General features: G+C 46.4%; 1 protein-coding gene across 1 annotated transcript in view; it reads left to right on the top strand.

Annotated features, from left to right (window-relative positions):
* Positions 1-2393: 2393 nt before the first annotated feature.
* The window catches only part of LOC147001193 (zinc finger protein 439-like), a 21729-nt gene continuing 5380 nt past the window's right edge, over positions 2394-18742 (top strand). Inside the window, exon 1 of the mRNA XM_085830248.1 lies at positions 2394-2725. Within this exon, the coding sequence (XP_085686374.1) occupies positions 2600-2725 (126 nt within the window). The 5' untranslated portion in view covers positions 2394-2599. The remainder of the gene's footprint in view (positions 2726-18742) is intronic.

Genomic DNA, 18742 nt, shown 5'->3' with positions numbered 1-18742 from the left:
CTCACACCTTTAATCCCAGCACTTGGGAGGCAGAGGCAGGCGGATTTCTGAGTTCGAGGCCAGCCTGGTCTACAAAGTGAGTTCCAGGACAGCCAGGGCTATACAGAGAAACCCTGTCTCGAAAAACCAAAAAAAAAAAAAAAAAAAAAAAAATGTGAACCACGAGGAACATAATAGAGCCTCCAAATGGAAGGTATATATAGTTCTTACTGACTGGTCGCTAGTGAGACTAAGAAGGATGTATGGGGGACAGGGAAGGCTACACAAATGAGACAGAGAGACAAGGTTTCACAGGGTCAGTAGGCGTTTTCCATTCAAAGAGGGGAAGGGCAGTCCAGATGCAGGAACTGTGTGTACAAAGGCATTTTAGTAAGAATTGTCCCACGTGCTGAGTGCATTTCATTGAGTTTGGCCTGGTCTAAGCTCAAAGTGGATGAGGTGTGGCTGGAGGGAAGTTCAATGGTTAGAGCACTTACCGCTTCTGCTGGGATCAGAGTTTGGTTCCCAGCACCCATGTACCAAGGCTTACAACTGCCAGTAACTCCAGCTTCAGGAGATCCAATATCTTGCTCTGGGCCTCCACAGGTCTGTGTATGTGTCTGTGTGTATGTATGTGCCTGAGTGTGTGTTTCTGTGTGTTTGTCTGTGTGTCTGTGTATGTGCCTGTGTGTATCAGTGTGGGTGTCTGTGTCTGTTTGTGTGTGTCTCTGTGTGTCTGTCTGTGTGTATATGTGTCTATGTGTACATGTCTGTGTGTGTGTGTCTTGTGTGTCTGTGTGTGTATGTGTGTCTCTGTGTGTGTGTGTCTGTGTGTGTTTGTCTGTGTGTGTGTGTCTGTGTGTGTGTGTCTGTGGGTGTGTTTGACACATTGATCGTTTGACTGGTACTATATTATGTCAAGGAAAAACACTACTTTCTTTTAACTTCCCAAGGCATCACAGAGACCAGGTTTCCAAAAATAAAACCTTGAGAAGTTACAGGGAATATTCTTCAGTTTCAGAGAAGAACAAAAGGACTTATAGGTGGGAAGAGAGGCAGAGGGATCAGAAAATTCCCTTGTGAAGGAGAGCCTGTACTATAACACAATACCCTCGAGTTATACATGCTGAGATAGGTGTGTCCCTGAGACACTAAATGGAAGGATGTTCACAATGGTGGAAAGTGGCAGAGAGTTGCAGAGTTTTGGGTTTTACAGTTTATTGCCTAATGCAGGAATAAAAGCTACCCAGTGACACAGCTATTTTTGAAGGCTGAACTTATTCACAGGCAGTGCTGGTAAAATACCAGAAGCCATACATAATGTCTGACCCCAGCTGCCACCTCATACAGCAGATTTGTACATGGGAGCCTTAAAAAGATTGACTGGTCTACTGTCCTATGGCAGCAGGAGACCACTTTTATTTCCCATGTTGGGTTTACAATGTCCCTCACATTCCCTCCTTTTCAGACACACAAAAGGTTTTTGTAAAGTTTCTCTAGGCTGTGTTGTTGGCAGTAGCAGCAACCATGCCTCTTGCCTCGGGGAGTTAGAGGGTGTGATTTTTGACTAGTGTCTTCAGAACCTCTGGGTTTTTAAAATACAGCTGAGAATTTATGAATGAGATATAGATGAAAATGTCCTAATCCAGATGATTTATTGGCCCAGTTTTGTCTGTGATCAGTCAGCTGTGGGTTGGAGTACTCTCTGAGAACCATCAGGTACAATACCCCCCCCCCCCCCATGCTCTACCTCTGGTTCTCTTTGGGTATCCCCCACTTCGCACAGCACATCAGTGCATTCTATGATTTTTCTCAGGGTGAAGCCTGCCCTACCACCCTAAAACTGTCTTCAAGTAACTGGGAGTGTCCCTAATTGTAGAAGCTTAGGGAACACGATGCTTACTAGGGGTTGGAGTATTCTTCCAAGTCGAAGGTCATGGGTTTGAATTCCCAGGCTGCTTGTACCATGGTCAACTCCCTATGCAAAATACCTGCCTTTACCCCTGGCTCCTTAAGGCTGTGAGAAGGTGCACACACAGAACATGGATAATATCGCTAGAGGTCATGGCGGGTGCGAGGTGGAAGTCCGGCACTGCAGCCCAGGAGAGGGCGCGCCCTCAAACCACAGCACGTAGATAAGGGAGACACAATGCGGCGGCCCACAGGCATGGACAGTCCCGGAGCACACTTCGCCCTCGGTCCTGCGGGCTCCGCTTCCGGACTGCGAGGTCGCGGCGAGCGCCCCGATTGGCGGCCAGGCCTTTGCCCCGCCCCGCCTGGCCGGCCACCGCCCCCTCCCCAGCGCGTCCCGCCCCACTCCGCAGAAGGCGCCGGGGCAAGCGGCACGTTGGCGCGCAGTTCCAGCTGGCTGTGCGCGGTAGCGTCAGAGCTCGATCGTAGAAGACGCGGCAGCCTCAGCTCCCGGAGAACAGCAGGCAGAGCTGCGGGCTGCACGCGCCCCTGCAGCCACCGGGCGTCCCGCGGAGGCTCCCGCGCCCTGCGGCGACTTCTGCGCCCGCGCTCCCCTTTGTCCGAGTCCCCAAGCGGCGGCGGCGGCGGGGTCGGAGCCCGCGCCGTGGGCGACCTAGGCGGCGGCAGTCCGCGCCCTGGCGCCCCGGCGATGCCGGACCAGATCTCCGTGTCGGAATTCGTGGCCGAGACCCATGAGGACTACAAGGCGCCCACCGCCTCTAGCATGACCACGCGCACGGCCCAGTGCCGGAACACCGTGGCGGCCATCGAGGAGGTGAGCGGTAGCTTCGCCGGCGCGGGGCGGGAGGCTAGGGCCGCGGGGATCGCGCTGCGCCCTGGGGACCCGCTAGGCTTCCGCGCCTGGTGCCAGATACCCAGTGCCCTCCGCCTGCGCCTTCACCCGGGAAAAGTTTCTGGTCCCCCAAAGCCGGACGCAGCCGGACCAGCAGTGCCCGACACAGAAGCCCTTTGTTCCCTGCTCTAGGGAGAGGCTGCTTGGCCACCTTGGGGCTTTTTTGGGAACGCTCCTGTCTGTTCCCATTTTCCTCGCAGGGTTTCAGGTTCTTTGCTCCCATCCTCAGAGAGGTCAACTTCGGCTGCAGAATCCGTGGCGGATGCGAGCCGGGGACCCCTGCGAGCTCCGCGGTCCCGGAGTGATGGGTCTCCCTGCGCGGACCTCTCCGACTCGTTCCAGAAGTAGCCTGGCGGGGGCAGCTATGCTTTCTGAGCCAACATGCAGAGCAGATCCAGGGGACCCCAAGCTGCTTAGGCAGGGGTGCCCATCCCATCTTGGGAGGCCTGGCAGTTCCCACTACGTGCAGCAGAGGAGGACCGGCCCTTTGAGGTCCAAAAGGTCTTTGGTGGCCACTTCTGGACTACCTGTGTGGTGCCTGTTGATAGTATGGTCAGCTCCTTTGCACGGTGCATGGTGATTGTATTGAGTGGCTAAGCAGCGAGCTCGCCAGATCCTGGGGAAGAGGGACTGCGAGAAGGAAGCAGTTTGGGTTGAAAATTGAAGCAGGCTTGGAAGAGGCTGTGTGAGTCCAGAGACCGCGGCTGTCCATAGCTTGGGAAAGCCTCACTTACATCATTTTCTTTACCTCCCCAATAGAATTTAGAGTTTCGTGTTTTCGGCTCTGTGGGCTTTGTGCGTCCAGCCGGACTCACAATAGGTAGCTGGAGAACGACACACACACGTGTAGCAGTAGTGAACCGATTACTACATTTCCTTTGCTCAGAATTTTAAGATGTGGTAGATATTTTAAAATACTTGTGCCGGAGGTTGGTATTCAGAGAGCTTTTAAATTAAGCTATGTCATTACATCCTTTCCCCTTGCTTGAACAAAGCATTCGCTATTAGGTTTCGCCTGGAAAAAAAAAAAAAAAACAAGACTATTTTTCGTTCGTGTAAAATATTTGTCAGTGTAGACTTACACAGTCAGGACTAGACTCAATGAAAAATACTAGGTTCAGCATCCTGCTCTTGGAAGTGAGCTAGGGTATCCGTTCTTCTCCTTCATCCCACCCCCCACCCCCCTTTCTTTTCTCTCACCTCTCTTCCAAAAGATCTTGTAAATCTTTTCTAGGGAGTTCAGTGAGAGCAGATTGCTTTAGTCCACTTTTCTCAGCCTGGCCTTTAGGTGCCACTGATGCCTTTAATGAGGCAGGTGGGGGATGAGGGGGATGAGAGCCCCTCCCCCATGAGGGCCCTTGAAAAGCACTAGGAAGATAGTCACAGTGTTTCTAAAATACATCATTAATGCTTATGAAAATGAATGCATACAAAAGGGTAGGATTCCCTCTGTAAAGAACACTTGTGTGTGATGTCCTTAAAAGAAAGCCCATGTTTATAAAGTTAGGACGCTTCTCTCATTGTATTGAATCAGTTAGGTATCAGTAATACTGGCAGATGTTGGAAAGCCAGGAAAATACAAGTTGCAATTAAAGTAGGCATGGCCTCTCTCTGATTAATTTTAGTTTATTTTGGATGAACCCAAAGCTGCTTTTCCATGCAGTGCAGGAGATTACCCAAGAGCTCAGTTACTGGGTAGATTAAAGAGAGACTGGATTTGGTCATTCTGTTAAATTGCAGACTGGCTTCACTCAGCCTCCTAAGTAGAAAATGGATTTGAGTTGGAAACAGGGAAAACCTGAAATCTTTGCAGGCTTATCTCATTTTAAGTGAAGCCAGCACCGCTCTAAGATAATAGTGTATATGAACTAATTTGAAGGGTGAAAGGACTTATCGTGGATTACTTAAAATAATGCTTTCTTTCTCCTCCTACATTATTTAATGTTCACTTCCAATACAAAATGTTGTTCTCTCTCTAGTGTAGTAAGTAACACACCATGTTCACAATACTTGGACTTTAAGCAAATGTCTTTTTATGGTCAGATGAGACATTAGAGTAGATTTTGTGACATACAAAATGTTATGAATTTCATAGAAATACGACTAAATAAACTAGTCCCTTGTCTTCTACTTAAATGAGTTATGGAATTAGTAAACTTATCTGATTAACTTTGGCAAACCTGATTGCTCCCAATGGAGGATATGTCTAGCCGTTGTAATTTTTCTGACTGAAATAGGCTTTCTTGGCTTGCACACCTGTAGCTAGAATGTCAGTGGTTCGCCAGTGCCTGGCCTGTATTACAGGTATCAGACTGTTGTGTTTAATATCTATCCCTGATGTGCAGATGAGGAATTTGAGGCTAAGAGATTAGTTCAGGTTATAGACACAGCAAGTGGAGTTTGAACTTGGCTGGATGCTGCATACTCAAACTGCATGGCTTTTTCTAATGCTTAGTGATGGTGCATTCTCAAAACTGCCCATAGCTAGATCAGCCACCTCCAAGTCAGGCTCCATCACTTTCCAGGTGTATGAATTGGGATGAGACCCTCCCTGCCCACACACACTTTTACGGTTTTCAGTCCAGTTCACAATCTAGATAATCATGTCTATTTCTGAAGGTTCTGGTACAGTACCCAGTAGACTTAATAAATGGTAGCTGCTTTGCCAGATTTCACTGTAGTTAATATATAGATCTTGGAATGAGAATGGAGCAGGGGAGAAGGAAATGGATGAATGGATAAAGGTGTGTATATAAATGGAAATTGTCCCTTCCCCTAGATGTGCCTCTGTGTGTGTGTGTGTGTGTGTGTGTGTGTGTGTGTGTGTGTGTGTGTGTGTGTGAGATGGCTCCTGTGCTGACTGAGCACAGAGGCTGAACTTGCGAAGCTTTCCTGAATCAGTTCCCCACTGTCTGTTTCTGCTTCCCCTGAATTCTGGGGATCCCCATGCAGGTTCACAAGCTTGTGTAGCAAGCACCAGACCCCCTAAGCTGCCTTCCCAGCCCCCATGCAATCTCTCTAAGGAGCTTATTGTCTTGGTAACAGGTGAGAGTGTAGCTGGTTTGAAACTTTTCACTTCCTGATGACTTTCTCTGGGTGACTTACTTTGCACAGTTTGCAAAGTGCAGAAGCGCAACTGGTGTCAGCTTTGTGCTTTGGAAATAAGGGAGAAAATAAGTAGTTGTGGCATAAATCTGAAAACTGAGCTGGGCCACCCTCCACTTCCCAGCTTTGACTTTTGTATCTTAGTTTATTTAAGCCTCTGGTTACTTCAAAATACTCTGGAAATAGAGAAACATTGTATGCATTCTTGGGATACTCCTGTTGTTTGTTAGGGCTTCTTCATAGCTCCATTCATTCCTACCCTGCTTATTTGGCATTGATGTAGTTTTAAAAATAAAATTGACATTGACTCTTAAGTATTAAATTTTAACCTTTTCCTTCCATGGCCATGAGTCTCTTCTTCTGTTGTCCTTGGTTACCTTGGAAATCGCTTTGCTGTTCTAACTGCAAAAGGAGAATGAACATCTGGACTGTACAGACTCCCAGGGGGATGCTGTTCATGGGGCCAGGTTCTGCGCAGCATTTCCAGTGGGAACTGGCCTTGCATTTGATTCTGAGTTGTAGTCCTTTGTGACTTGTTTGTAAACCAGCTCCTTCAGAATCCCAGGCTAACAGATTTTGAATCTATGGTCAGAAGGATGCCCCCTTTTTCTCAGTGTATCCTTGGAAGGGAGTAGGTTAACAGGCCATCATTTTATGCTGCCCTGAAATCTGAATTGGTGTCTCTGGAACGTCTTGAATCAGTTAGGGTGGAATTGGTTTCCCTCCAGCTGAATTCAGTTTCTCTTTTATGATTAGTAGTGCAGTTACTATACCACTCCTTGTGCATCCCAGCTCTTGCTGTGGTTCATTTGGGACCTGCTGCTGTGTGTTAGGTGAAGGGATTAGACATCTCTTCTCTTTGAAAGAATCTGTGGTTCCGTGGGGAGAAACCAATTCTCCAGGCAGATCAGTGACGTGAGGCCATGTCTGCAAGTGCATCTATGGCGATGATATAGAGAACAGGAAGACTGGGACCACTTACATGTGATCAGAGCATCTATGGCAATGATATAGAGAACAGGAAGACCGGGACTGTTTACATGTGGTCAGGGATGTGGATCAAAGGGTCTTGAATGGAAGCCTGGTGTAAGAGGCTCCAAGGTGGTTTAATCCAGTCTTCCATATCTGTGTCCCTACCTTAGGGAAATATTTATCCACTCTTGGGCTGGTGATCAACTAGGCCTTTGGTGGAATTTTCCTATCCATCCAGGCTGTAGAAGGCTGCTTAGGCCAAGAATTTACAGAGGCCTTTCATGGTGGGGAACAGCGCTTTTGGCTTTTGGTCAGAGTTGTAGCCCAAGAATGAAGTCAGCTCTTTGCTAACATTACTATGTCTCAGATGCTTGGTGGCCACATGGGTTGGTGTCCACTCTGTTGCATGATGTTGATTCAGGACTTTATTCTACATACTTGTAGGAAGTCCTGTTGATGTGCACAGTTTTAGGCCCTTGCAACTGCAAAATGCTTCACCTAACAGCACCAGTCAGTGTGGTGTGGAACTTGCAGAGCCTCAGGTTCCATGGCAGAGCTGTGGAAATAGAGTGTGCATTTTAACAGCACTCTCACGAGTAGTGTGTGCACCAGGGTTTGAAAGTACTGTTGTAGGCTGCCCTGAGTCCTGGCTGTGTTTAGAGTTGTCTGGTGGGGGAGGGGGTGTCTGTGAACTGGAAGAACCTGGTTCTGCTCTCCTGAATTCTGGATTTGGGTGAGGTCTGGAGCTTTTATATTTGTAAAAAGCTCCTCCCTAGTTGATAATCACTGATAGACAGGTGATTATGTCATGTTGTGTGCCAGGTAGTGATAAGTCAAGGTTATGCATAACTTGGGGATAGGATGTGGTTTTGGAAGGGAGGAAACTGAAGTCAAGACAGGCATCTCTGCAGAGGTGACCTTTGAGCAGTCTGGAATGTAGAGGCTGCCTGCTTGCAAAGACCTAGGCATAGAGGAGTCCTGGAAATGGGCTGAGATGTGAGTGTCAGGGCAGACAGAAGGCCTGTGATCAGAGGTGAGGGAGAGCAGAGGGTCCTGTGTGGAGGGGTGGCTTAGGTCCAGATAGCACTGGGCTTTACCTTGGGGAGAGAATTTGCACTTTGGCTGTGGAATGGTGCAAAGCTGTTAGAGGGTTTGGGGCTCAGACTCCTATGGTCTGATTTCCTCTTTAGGATTTACTTTTTATTGATTTGTATCTGAGTGTGACACTCGGAGTGCAGATGCCCTTAGAGCTTATGTAGCCAGAGTTGTACGCAGCTGTGAATTGCTTGGTTGTGGGTGCTCGAATGAAACTTGGAACCTCCAGAAGAGCAGGAAGTTCTCTTACAATAAACCATTTCTCCAGTCACTGCTTCACAGTTTAAAGACATTTCAGTGCTTGTTCCTAGGCCTAGGAGAAAAGTGGGGAGACCAGCAAAGGAGTAGGGGTTCATTTGGGTGCTTCGGTGGTGGCAGTGCAGAAGTGTTCTTTGAACTGGGGGTCATTCCCTGATACTTGACGCATGGGTCTCCTATCATCCCCAAGTTAAAAGTGCCACTGTCCAGCATGTCTTATTGGTAGAGACCAGGTTAAGATTGTCTGGCTGGAGGACTTATATTGCAAGCAGTCTTTTTTTTGTTTGTTTTTGTTTGTTTGTTTCCAGACAGGGTTTCTCGGTATAGCCCTGCTGTCCTGGAACTCACTTTGTAGACCAGGCTGGCCTCGAACTCAGAAGTCCGCCTGCCTCTGCCTCCCGAGTGCTGGGATTAAAGGCATGCACCACCACGTCCGGCTTCCAAGCCAGTGTCTTTATGATGGTGCTTGTTCTTCCAAAGGAATTTGGGTGACTCTTTGTCTTCATATATATATTTAGGTACCTGTCATGTAGTATCACTGTCAAGTGCCTGGGCTGTGAAAGAGGACAGGCCTGCTGAAGACTGACCCGCAGGTTGTGTATGAGTTTTAACTTTTTCTATTCTGTGCATGGACCTCTTTGACATCATACCTCTTTTTAGAAGGACTGTGTACTTCTCTTGTTCTTTCCGTCAGCTTGCCATGTAGCCCAGGCTGGCCTTTGGTGCTCCCTTTCCCTCTGAGCGCTGGGAGTATTATTCCAGGTACCCTGCAGAAAGAGGTTGACATGTAGAATAAAGATTTCAAATGGAACCAATTATGCTGAATTCAGTTTGTAAAACATTAAAAGGAGATATGCATACTGACATGTGAGTTTTTAAAAGTGATGCCAGGATTTATTATTGGGTTGAATAGGTACTTCAGTTGTGGAGTACTATGAGTGTAAATAATACGGTGTGACATTGCTAATAATTACAATGTAGGGCTGTGGCACCTTTTATCTGAGGCCTGGGTAACAGTAACACTAATTGGGATGTGTTGCTTTCATTCCCAGTTGAAGAAAGGCTGGATTTCAGTTAGATGCTAATGATGTGTCCACACATCCATTTCCCCCCTCATCCAAGTAGTATATGGACCTCCTAAATTCACGCTAAAGATTCCAGGTTTGATGGGATGATGTCTTGAATTTGGATGGCTAGTTCTTTGCAAACTCCATAAACCAGACCGTATAACTATCGTCACTGTCATGAACTGGTTCTAGGAGTCTAGCTGAGAACAGTCACAGGCTGAGCCAGTGTTACCTGGTGACATAGTAGAGGTGTTTAGAAGAGCTCTAGGGGAGTGGGGCACTGCCTAACTTTGATGTCACCAGGAACTCACTTTGTAGATCAGGCTGGCCTAGAACTCAGAAATCCATCTGCCTCTACCTCCCAAGTGCTGGGATTAAAGGCGTGCACCACCATGCCCAGCTATAACCAGTATTTTTGTGAGGTTTAATTCTATGTTAAGAAAATGTGCTTTTGCCAGTTGGTTGCCTAATACCAAATGGTCAGCACCGAAGCCAGACATATAAATAATTTTATACAGATTGTGCAGGCTGTGTTTATATGTTTACAGAATATACATATATGTATAAAATAACAAATTAAAAGAGAGGTTATGAATTTGAAAGAGAGCAAGCAGGGATATGTGGGTTGGTTTGGAGGATAGAAACAATGAGATTATATTACAATTTCAAAAAATAAAGAAAAGTAATTGTAAAGTAAGAAAGCATTAAATGGGCTTATTTAAGGTTATTTCTTTTTGAGAGAGGTCATATAGGCACCATGGAGTCATGTGACTCTGGGTTTCAGCAGTTGACAAAACAGGAGTTCTGACCACTCTGGTTGGTTCTTCTATGTCCTTTCACTGTACAGAGGTGGGTTTCCTTAGTGCAAGCTAGTGTCCATTGAGTCTTTGCAGGCCAGCTTCCATTGTTGTCAACTTAGAGGAGCCAAGACTGACAACTCCATTGATATCATGTGCTAACCCCTGGGGAGACAGGTAGCATTAGAGGCCCTTTTTTAGAGGCTTTTCTTTTCTTGTTTTACTTTTGAGTCAGGGCCTCAGGGTGGCCTTTAACTCTATGTACCAAATATAACTTTGGATTTCAGATCCTCCTGCCTCTGCCTCCACCTTTGAAGGCTGAAATTACAGCATGGTAACACATGCTTATTTTATGTGGTGCCAGGGATCAAACCCTGGGCCTCTTGAATGCCAGGCAAGCATTCTACCAACTGAGCTGCCTCTGTAACCTCTAGAGGCGTTTACTGACAGGCCTTCACTGCCACAGAGTGAGTTGTCTAATAATACACCTGGTCCCTTAGGGCTGTGGGTTCCAGAAAACCATCTGGGTTGTGTACATAAAGGTCTCATAGTGAACGGACTCAGGGTGTGTCTTCGAGGCCAGGAGATCTGTGTGTGGTGGCTGCTGCTTCTTAGAGGGGCACAAGCTAAACCATGCCAATTAAGGTAACTGTTAGGAACAGACCTTCCAATTAGGGCTGTCCTAATCATCAGGATACATTCTTCTCAGATCAAAGAAAAAGTCTCCAAAACTAATACCCACAGGAACATGGCAGAAGAGGGAGTACAAAGAGCATCAAGGGACAAATTTGGTAAAACACTTGCTTTCTGGATATAATGTGACCATTGCACCCTGGGCAGTGCCATTCCATTTATATGCACAAGATCCAGCCTAACAGATATTGAGTAATATTCCATCAGGCAGCACAAAGTGACCTTAGTAATGATGGTGATGGTGATGAAGAAGAAGAAAGAGAAGAAGAAGGAGGAGAAGGGGAGGGGGAGGAGCGATGGAGGGGGAGGAGAAATGTGGAAACTAGGAGGAAAAAGAAGACACAATGAAGACACGAATGTGGAAGTGTGAGAAAGCATGTAGGTAGGGGGAGGAACGAGAGATAGAAACAATCAAGATATTGTGTATGCACATATGAAATTGTCAAAGAATAAATTAATAACAAATAAATAATAAACCTTCCAGTTCAGCTCACCCCTGCTTCCTGACCATTGCCTTGCCTCTAACAACCCTAACACTATGAAACCTAATCCTAACCGTAACCCTCTAATAGGCTAACCCTAAGTCTAACCCTGCTTACTGTGAGGGAAATGTGTTCATTATACCTTTTGAAGTGAGAAACCATTTCTTAATCTTGATCTTTTGAGATTGTCAGATCCACCTTCAATCTAGGCAATAGATTCTTTTGGCATCCTACATACATAAAAGACAATGAACAGGGTTGTTCTTTCATTTTTTATACTTGCCCTATTTTTGTATTTTAGAAAAGGTGATTTGCTTGTTTGAGTTTTAAAATTGGCATTGGAAAGTACTTATTTCTTCAGAATTCTGGTACATAGTGAATATCAGCTGCAATATCCTGCAACATGAGATAACCCGTCCTTGATTTTTCTAAGTTACCTTGGCTGAGAGCCTTTCTATATTAGACATTAGAGAGACAATCTATTAAATTTCCTTTCTATATCCATAGAGAAATTCATTCTGATTTGAGATATGTTTATCTAGAGAACCTGTCCTAATACAACTGTGGCTTTTCTCTACTTTGCCACTGATGCAGATGTGCTGGCTACCAAGAAGGCTCAACAGTGTTTCCATTACATTTCTGGCTTTCCTCCCAGGGTTGTTTGGTATCATCTGGTGAAAGGGAGCTGCAGTCTCCCTGAGCCCAGCACTGAGCCCCAAACAAAACTCTTGTTTCCTAAAATCCCTCTTTAATGTTCATTGCCTGGGATCCCTCCCACTCAGATTGATAACCCCACTGCACCTTGGGTAATGGGCTATGCAAGCTCTTCCCCTGTATTTCAGGAAGAAGGCAAGTGCTGTGAGGCAAGCTCAGGCAGGGTCTGAAGACAGGTCCTGGTAATGCAGGATCATTACTCACAGTGGGCAGGAGCAGGGAGCTGATGCCTGAGCTGGAATGTGTTGGGAACTAAAACGGGGCCCTGGGGAAGAAAGGAAAGGGGGGAAGGCCCACGCCCTGCCAGAGTTCCACCTATGCTCTGGACAGAGAGATGTGGGAGAGCTGCCATACACTCTTTGCTCAGCCCCGGGTGTGCATCTAAGCCTTTGACCCACTCTTCAGGTCTGAACAAGGGGCAGCCCAACCTGGGAGCCCCGGGGCTACTTTCCTAAAGCCCTGGGGTTATGGGAGAGAGGAATGAGGGATGAGAGGTTCCCACACCTGTGAGAGTGAGCACAGTGGATCTGGAGTGGAGCCCATGAAGGCCTTCCATGGGGAGATTAGAAAGGGCTCATTAGGAGAAAGCCGATCCCATCCTCCAATTGCAGTGGGCCTTGATGAGCAGAGACATTCTATGGTTTTAGAGCTTTATTATAGAAAGGCAGGGAGAAAGAGAGAAGGTAGAAGAGAGAGAGAGAGCCCCCCCCCAGAAGGCTAGAAGGGGGAAGGCTAGATAGAAAGAGAGTAAGAGGGAGAGAGGAGAGGAGAGGAGAGGAGAGGAGAGGAGAGGAGAGGAGAGGAGAGGAGAGGAGAGGAGAGGAGAGGAAAGGTCAAAGAGAAAGGAAAGAGGAGAGAGGAGTGCAAGAAGTGAGAGGTAAGAGATCAAAGGAGTGAGAGCAAGAGAGATAGGCGGGGCTGAACATCCCTTTTTATGGGCTTTACTGTTGCTAGGTAACTGGGGAGGAGTTTAGCCTGAAGGTCAGAAGCTTGGGACTTTGCCTACATGACTTTTAGCCAGGCTTCTCTTGTGGTGGCTGGGGTGGGGGTGGGGGACTGTAACTTAGGCAGGAGCCTGAGTTCCAGAAGCATGAGGGAATTGATGCCTTCCTTGTCAAGTAAGTGAATTATCACCCTTCAGGGGTTCAGACCTCTGGTCAACTGGAGACCACCCTGTCCATGCTTAGCCCAGTGCCCCACATGAATGTTGAGTTCTCTCCCAGGGCTGGGAGGGGTGAGAGTCCTCTTGGGGACTGGCTCAAATGCTAATGTAGTGCAAACCACACCTGAGATCTGGAAAAGGTGTGGCCCTGGACTTGAAGCACACTTTAACCTTGAGGAAGGGTGAGGCCCACTGGCCAATCAAGGTCTCCACAGGCAGGCCAGCTAGTCAGTCAGGAGGCGGGATTTTATGGGTGCCTTTCCCCAAGTTCACTGTGGCTGTGCAGGCTTGAATGGTTCTCTGTGTCCTGCTCTGAGCTCTGCTGTTGGGTGCTGTGAGAGGACCTCAGGGAAGCTCTGAATTCCAGGCATGGTGAGCACAGGGTTACTGCCCACAGAGGGTAGGGGCAGGGTGCTGAGCAGTGGAAGCTGGGGTGGTGAGTCCTCTCTGGGGCTGGATGGGAAGTATAAGCCATATGTGAGCACCTGTGAGGTCTCTCGTGTTGCTCCTCACTTGCTCCATCGGGGTGACCTCTGAATAACTTCCCTATCATTTCCCAAATCCTTTGGACCTTAGTTAGGCTGGCTTGTGAAAACAAGGGTGGTTTCTTTGAGTCTGTAGCACACATGTCCAAACCCCTTTGTCTTTTAGTATACATTAAGAAGACAGGTAAAAATCTAATAGGTCTGATTTCATACATTATACTTGTTTTTGTTTTGTTTAGGTTTTGTTAATTTTTGTTCTGCTGCAGTTTTTTCATATTTTTTTTTTGTTTTTTCGAGACAGGGTTTCTCTGTATAGCCCTGGCTGTCCTGGAACTCACTTTGTAGACCAGGCTGGCCTCGAACTCAGAAATCCGCCTGCCTCTGCCTCCCAAGTGCTGGGATTAAAGGCGTGTGCCACCACCGCCCGGCTAGTTTTTTCATATTTTTTACTTCATATGTTTAGTGATTTGGTTATTATTTGGCAAAGCGCTTTAATAATTTCAGAATTTTTTTATGGTTTTATTGAAAAATGATAGACCTCTGAGAGGATATTCTTCTATTCCAATCGTTTGTAATTTTCGCCTGCACATATTTTGCTGAAGTCCCGGTTGTTTATTGCCATGAACCTTTTAGAATCCACATTTTTTGACTGAGATATCAATTTTTTCTCTTCATCTTGAATCCCTGAGTTCTGTCTTCCTTTCCTGTTCTGTGGGTGAACCTTGCCTCTGTAGTTGTGAGTGTACAGGTCCTGCTCTTAGGGACTTAGCAACGCTTATGTCATTTCCTGCCTCCATCCCCTGTGTCTGTTGTCAGGGGTGCTTTATATACATGGACCACCAGCTATAGCAGCTCTCTATTTTTGTTCCCTGTCTCTGTTCTCTGCACATGCACACTCTCTGTCATCTCTCCGCTCATGGCTCTCTTTCTCCTCCCTGTCTGTGTGTCTGTCTGCAGGTCCTCTTGTGTATTTCTATCCCTTCCCCAGGTTCTCACTCCTCTCCCTTCCCCCAAACAACCTCTTTTGCACTTTATCTGTTGCATGCTTTAATTTCTCAGACCTGCTGTGATGGTATAGCTTGGATTTCTTGGTTGCAATTGTTCCTGGCTGTTACTCTCTATGTTGCTATGCTGGTGTGTAGCCATCTCTGTTTGGGTGATTATTGACCTAGGTACTGGCCTCTGGGTTTGTCTTTTTGGGTGGGCGTTTTGTTCCTGAGTTACTGTTTGATGCATGGATTTGAAGAGAGTGTTCACTGACAGTTTCCTATTTTACTGACCTGTTTGGTGGGTATGGTCAACATGGGATGCTTTGTGATATAAAAGCTGTTAGAAGAGACTGGCAGGAACAGAAGATCTTAGTAATCCACAAAGAGACATAGTTAGGAGAGAGGTCAAGCAGCCCATGGTGTTTAATACAATGTTGGAACAACTGGGATAATTGAATCTGGGGTAAGAAATCAATCATGAAGTTGATCTATGGAAGCTTACCTGGTGTCCTTTCAGGCATGGAATGTGGTTGAACAGGGAGTATCTGCCCAAGTGGGGGCTGAGACACAGGGATGAGGCAGGAATGGATGGGCAGGTGGGGATTGTCTATGGTGTCTATAGGAGGCTTGCACAGGAGGAGAGGAAATTTCCAGTGGTATTCTGTTCCAGTGGTAAGGGCAGCTGATATTAGTGTCTGCAATAACAGATAGTGAGGTAGGTCTTTGGACAAAGTCTAGTCTACAGACAGGCATGGTTGTGGTTAACCAGGAGTTTCTGTCGATAATCAGGGGCTCAGGAACAGAGATGAGTTTGTAAAGCCCAAACAGTTTGCTTTTTAAGAATGTACATTTGTACATTCCATCCAAAATCCCATGACAAAATCCCCTTATCAACAGCCAGTTAAGGTACATCAGCAGGGTCAAGCTACCTAGAGATAACTAAGACCTCCTATAGAAAACAAAAACAGAAACAGCTTACCCATCATGGTTGTCAGATTTTTTTTTTTTTTTTGCCCCCCTTGCTTGGTTTCTGCACATTATGCCAGATATACAGTTTTTAAAATATTACAATGCGGATTTCTTTGCAAGGTAATTTCATGTCCTGCTCTTTGGGACTTAGCAACTGCTTATGTCATTTCCTGCCTCCATCCCCTGTCTGTTGTCAGGTGTGCTGTATATACATGGACCACCAGCTATAGCAGCTATCTATTTTTGTAAACCTCCCAATGTTGGTGTAACTACAATAAATACTCAAAACCTCTAGACTTGATCTCTCAGTTTGTACCTAATGGGAGTTTGACTGCTGAGAGTCCATGTTACTGAGCTCATAAAAAAAAGGCCTCTGTGTGTTTGCATTGCAATAGGCTCTGTGCTGGTCATTGCAGTTTCTGTGAGTTGGGCATAAAACCTTGCTGCTTTGACTGGAACCCCAAGACCCTCAGGACTCCCATCTGAAGGGTTGAAAGACTGCTGTTAGGATGTGTCATTGCTGTTCTTTGTGTCAGTGACCTGTCTGTCAGAAATGTGTCTGTGTACCTTGGTTTTTTGATTTTTCTTGAGTACTCATGGAGGGAGATGAACAAAGCGAATGTGGAACTCCATTAAAGTGGAAATGCTGGAGAGTCATGGCAAGAAAGGGCTAGGAAGATGTTCCAGGGCCTGGAACAGGGGTCGTGTGCCCCTGGTCTTAATTTGTGGGATGTTACAGCAGTCTTGGAACCCTGCTCCATGACTCACAGCAGCCATCCTGTTTTCATTTTCTCCCCTGTACAAGTGGAAGGAACTGCTGGGTAGCCTTCACCGCCCCTTCGTGGCCCTCTATTATGTGTGTGGCACTTTAGTATTCTGTGACTGAGAGATGAAATGAGACTGTTTCCATCCCAATTGATATAGTTAGTCACCCTCCACCTTGGGTTAAATCCCTCTTATCAAGAGGACCTGTACCCATTAAATTGCCCCTGACAGAGAGCTCTTTATGACCGCATTCAGGGCAAAATCAGACTCTGCAAAACAGGGTGGAAAGGTCAAAGACCTCATTTTGCCCCCTTCTAAACAACCCTGTTCTCAGTCTATATGTGACTCTGCAGTTTTGAACTTGGAGCTGTCAGTATATGGGAGGTTGTTTTTCATCCCTTCCAGCAAATTTAGCATATCTTCCTTTGACCAGCAGTCTTATTTCTAGGTCTGTAGGGCAATCTGCTCCTCCATTCACCTTCCAGCTGTTTGGCCACCTCTTTGGCCTCCCTGGTCTGGGAATCCAGGGTTAAGGACACCTCACCTCAGGGCAGTGCAGCCTCTCTTCTCCCCATTCCACTGTATCTTTCCATGCTCTGAGCCAGGAGCCCTTCCCATTTTATCCTGGCTCAGACACTACTCCAACTCCCTGATGTGGTGGCAGGGGTCCTGTAATGAGATGGTTAGATCATTGGTTTTGGAATTTTACAACTCTCTCATTTATTATTGTCTCTGTGTCGTAGTTGTTTTAACTCAACATTTCACACTACAGTCATCTGAAGGAGCCTCAGTTGCAGGTGTGCCCTCATCAGAATGGCTGGTTTCTATGTCTCTGAGAGATAGTGTTGATAATTGATATAGGAAGACTCTTCCAGGAAGGGTGGCAATATTGGGAAGCAAGTGGTCATGGGTTGGATGAGAGAGCTAGGTGAGCATTGTAGCCACCTGAGGCTATGTGAGCTGGGTTCCCCTGAAAGGCAACCTGGGGCTGAAAGAGATCAGACAGAAAGAACAAGGCCAAGACAAACCTTTCTGTTCAAAGCCTCTGAAGTTTACTAAGTGTCCATGCTTATAAAGAGGGTAGGCCCATTCCCCAACAGCCCATTCTTGGTGCCTGGAGCCAGTCCGTAGGCGATCTACAGGGCTTGTCTCCAGAACATCTCAAGGACCTTTCAACAGTAAGTAGAGTCTTGGAGAAGAGCAAATAGAGCCATCAAGGTCAGAAGGCTCTACCCTAGGTGTACTGGCTGGTTTTATGTGTCAACTTGACACAGCTGGAGTTATCACAGAGAAAGGACCTTCAGATGAGGAATTGCCTCCATGAGATCCAACTGTAAGGCATTTTCTCAATTAATGATCAAGGAGGAAAGGCCCCTTGTGGGTGGGACCATCTCTGGGCTGGTAGTCTTGATTCTATAAGAGAGCAGGCTGAGCAAGGCAGGGGAGGCAAGCCAGTAATGAACAAACCGCCATGGCCTCTGCATCAGCTCCTGCTTTCTGACCTGCTTGAGTTCTAGTCCTGACTTCCTTGGTGATGAACAGCAGTATGGAAGTGTAAGTTGAATAAACCGTTGCCTCCCCAACTTGCTTCTTGGTCATGATGTTTGTTTAGGAATAGAAATCCTGACTAAGACACTAGGTAATATCCTTCTTAGTGGCAGCAAGGTCAAAGTCTGGATCAGCCTGCGTCAAGGCTGAGGGAGGCTACAGAGCATGAGAGAGTGACCAAGCAAAAAAGCAAAGCAGGAAGTAGTGTTTGTCAAATGTTTTTGCCTTCATTTTCTAGCTTCAGTTTCTAGTCTGAACTCCAAGTAGGATGGGCTGTGATCTGACAGAACCGTGTAAAACAAATATTTATTACCTGAGATGCTTCTGCTCAGAGGAAACCATCACAGCAGCAGAGTTGCAAGGTAGAACAACAACAACAGCAATTGTTTCCAAAGCTGATTTTGCTGCTGGACAGAATGTATGGTCTCTTTTGAAGGACTATGGAAAATATCAGAAATTGAGATGGCAAAAGTCATAGAAAGCTGTAGATGGAGCTTAATCGGTTGTTCCCGTAGGGTCTGGAAGATTGGAGTGTTGACAGTAATGCAGCCACACGAAGTTGAGGTCATACTATTTCAGTGGAAAATAGACTGAAAAACTTCAGGAAGAGGTCATTTGTGTGATATTTTGGCCAGAAAAAAAAAAAAAATCTTTTGTACTTGGCCTATGCCCTGAGATATTGAGTATTGAGTAAAAATTATTGCCTGATTTGTATACTTTTATTCTATTGTTCAATCTTCCTATTTCTTTATTCAAGTTACATTCTAATCGGTACACCCATCCCATTCCACCTTCCACAGTCCTTCATCACTGACTCCCTTTTATCTCCCCAGGGAGG

This window comes from Mus caroli, unplaced genomic scaffold (assembly GCF_978045245.1).
Source record: "Mus caroli unplaced genomic scaffold, Mus_caroli_1 scaffold_14, whole genome shotgun sequence".
In the NCBI taxonomy this organism is placed as follows: Eukaryota; Metazoa; Chordata; class Mammalia; order Rodentia; family Muridae; genus Mus; species Mus caroli.
Note: the sequence above shows the minus strand (reverse complement) of the source record. Positions and strands in the feature narration are given on the sequence as shown.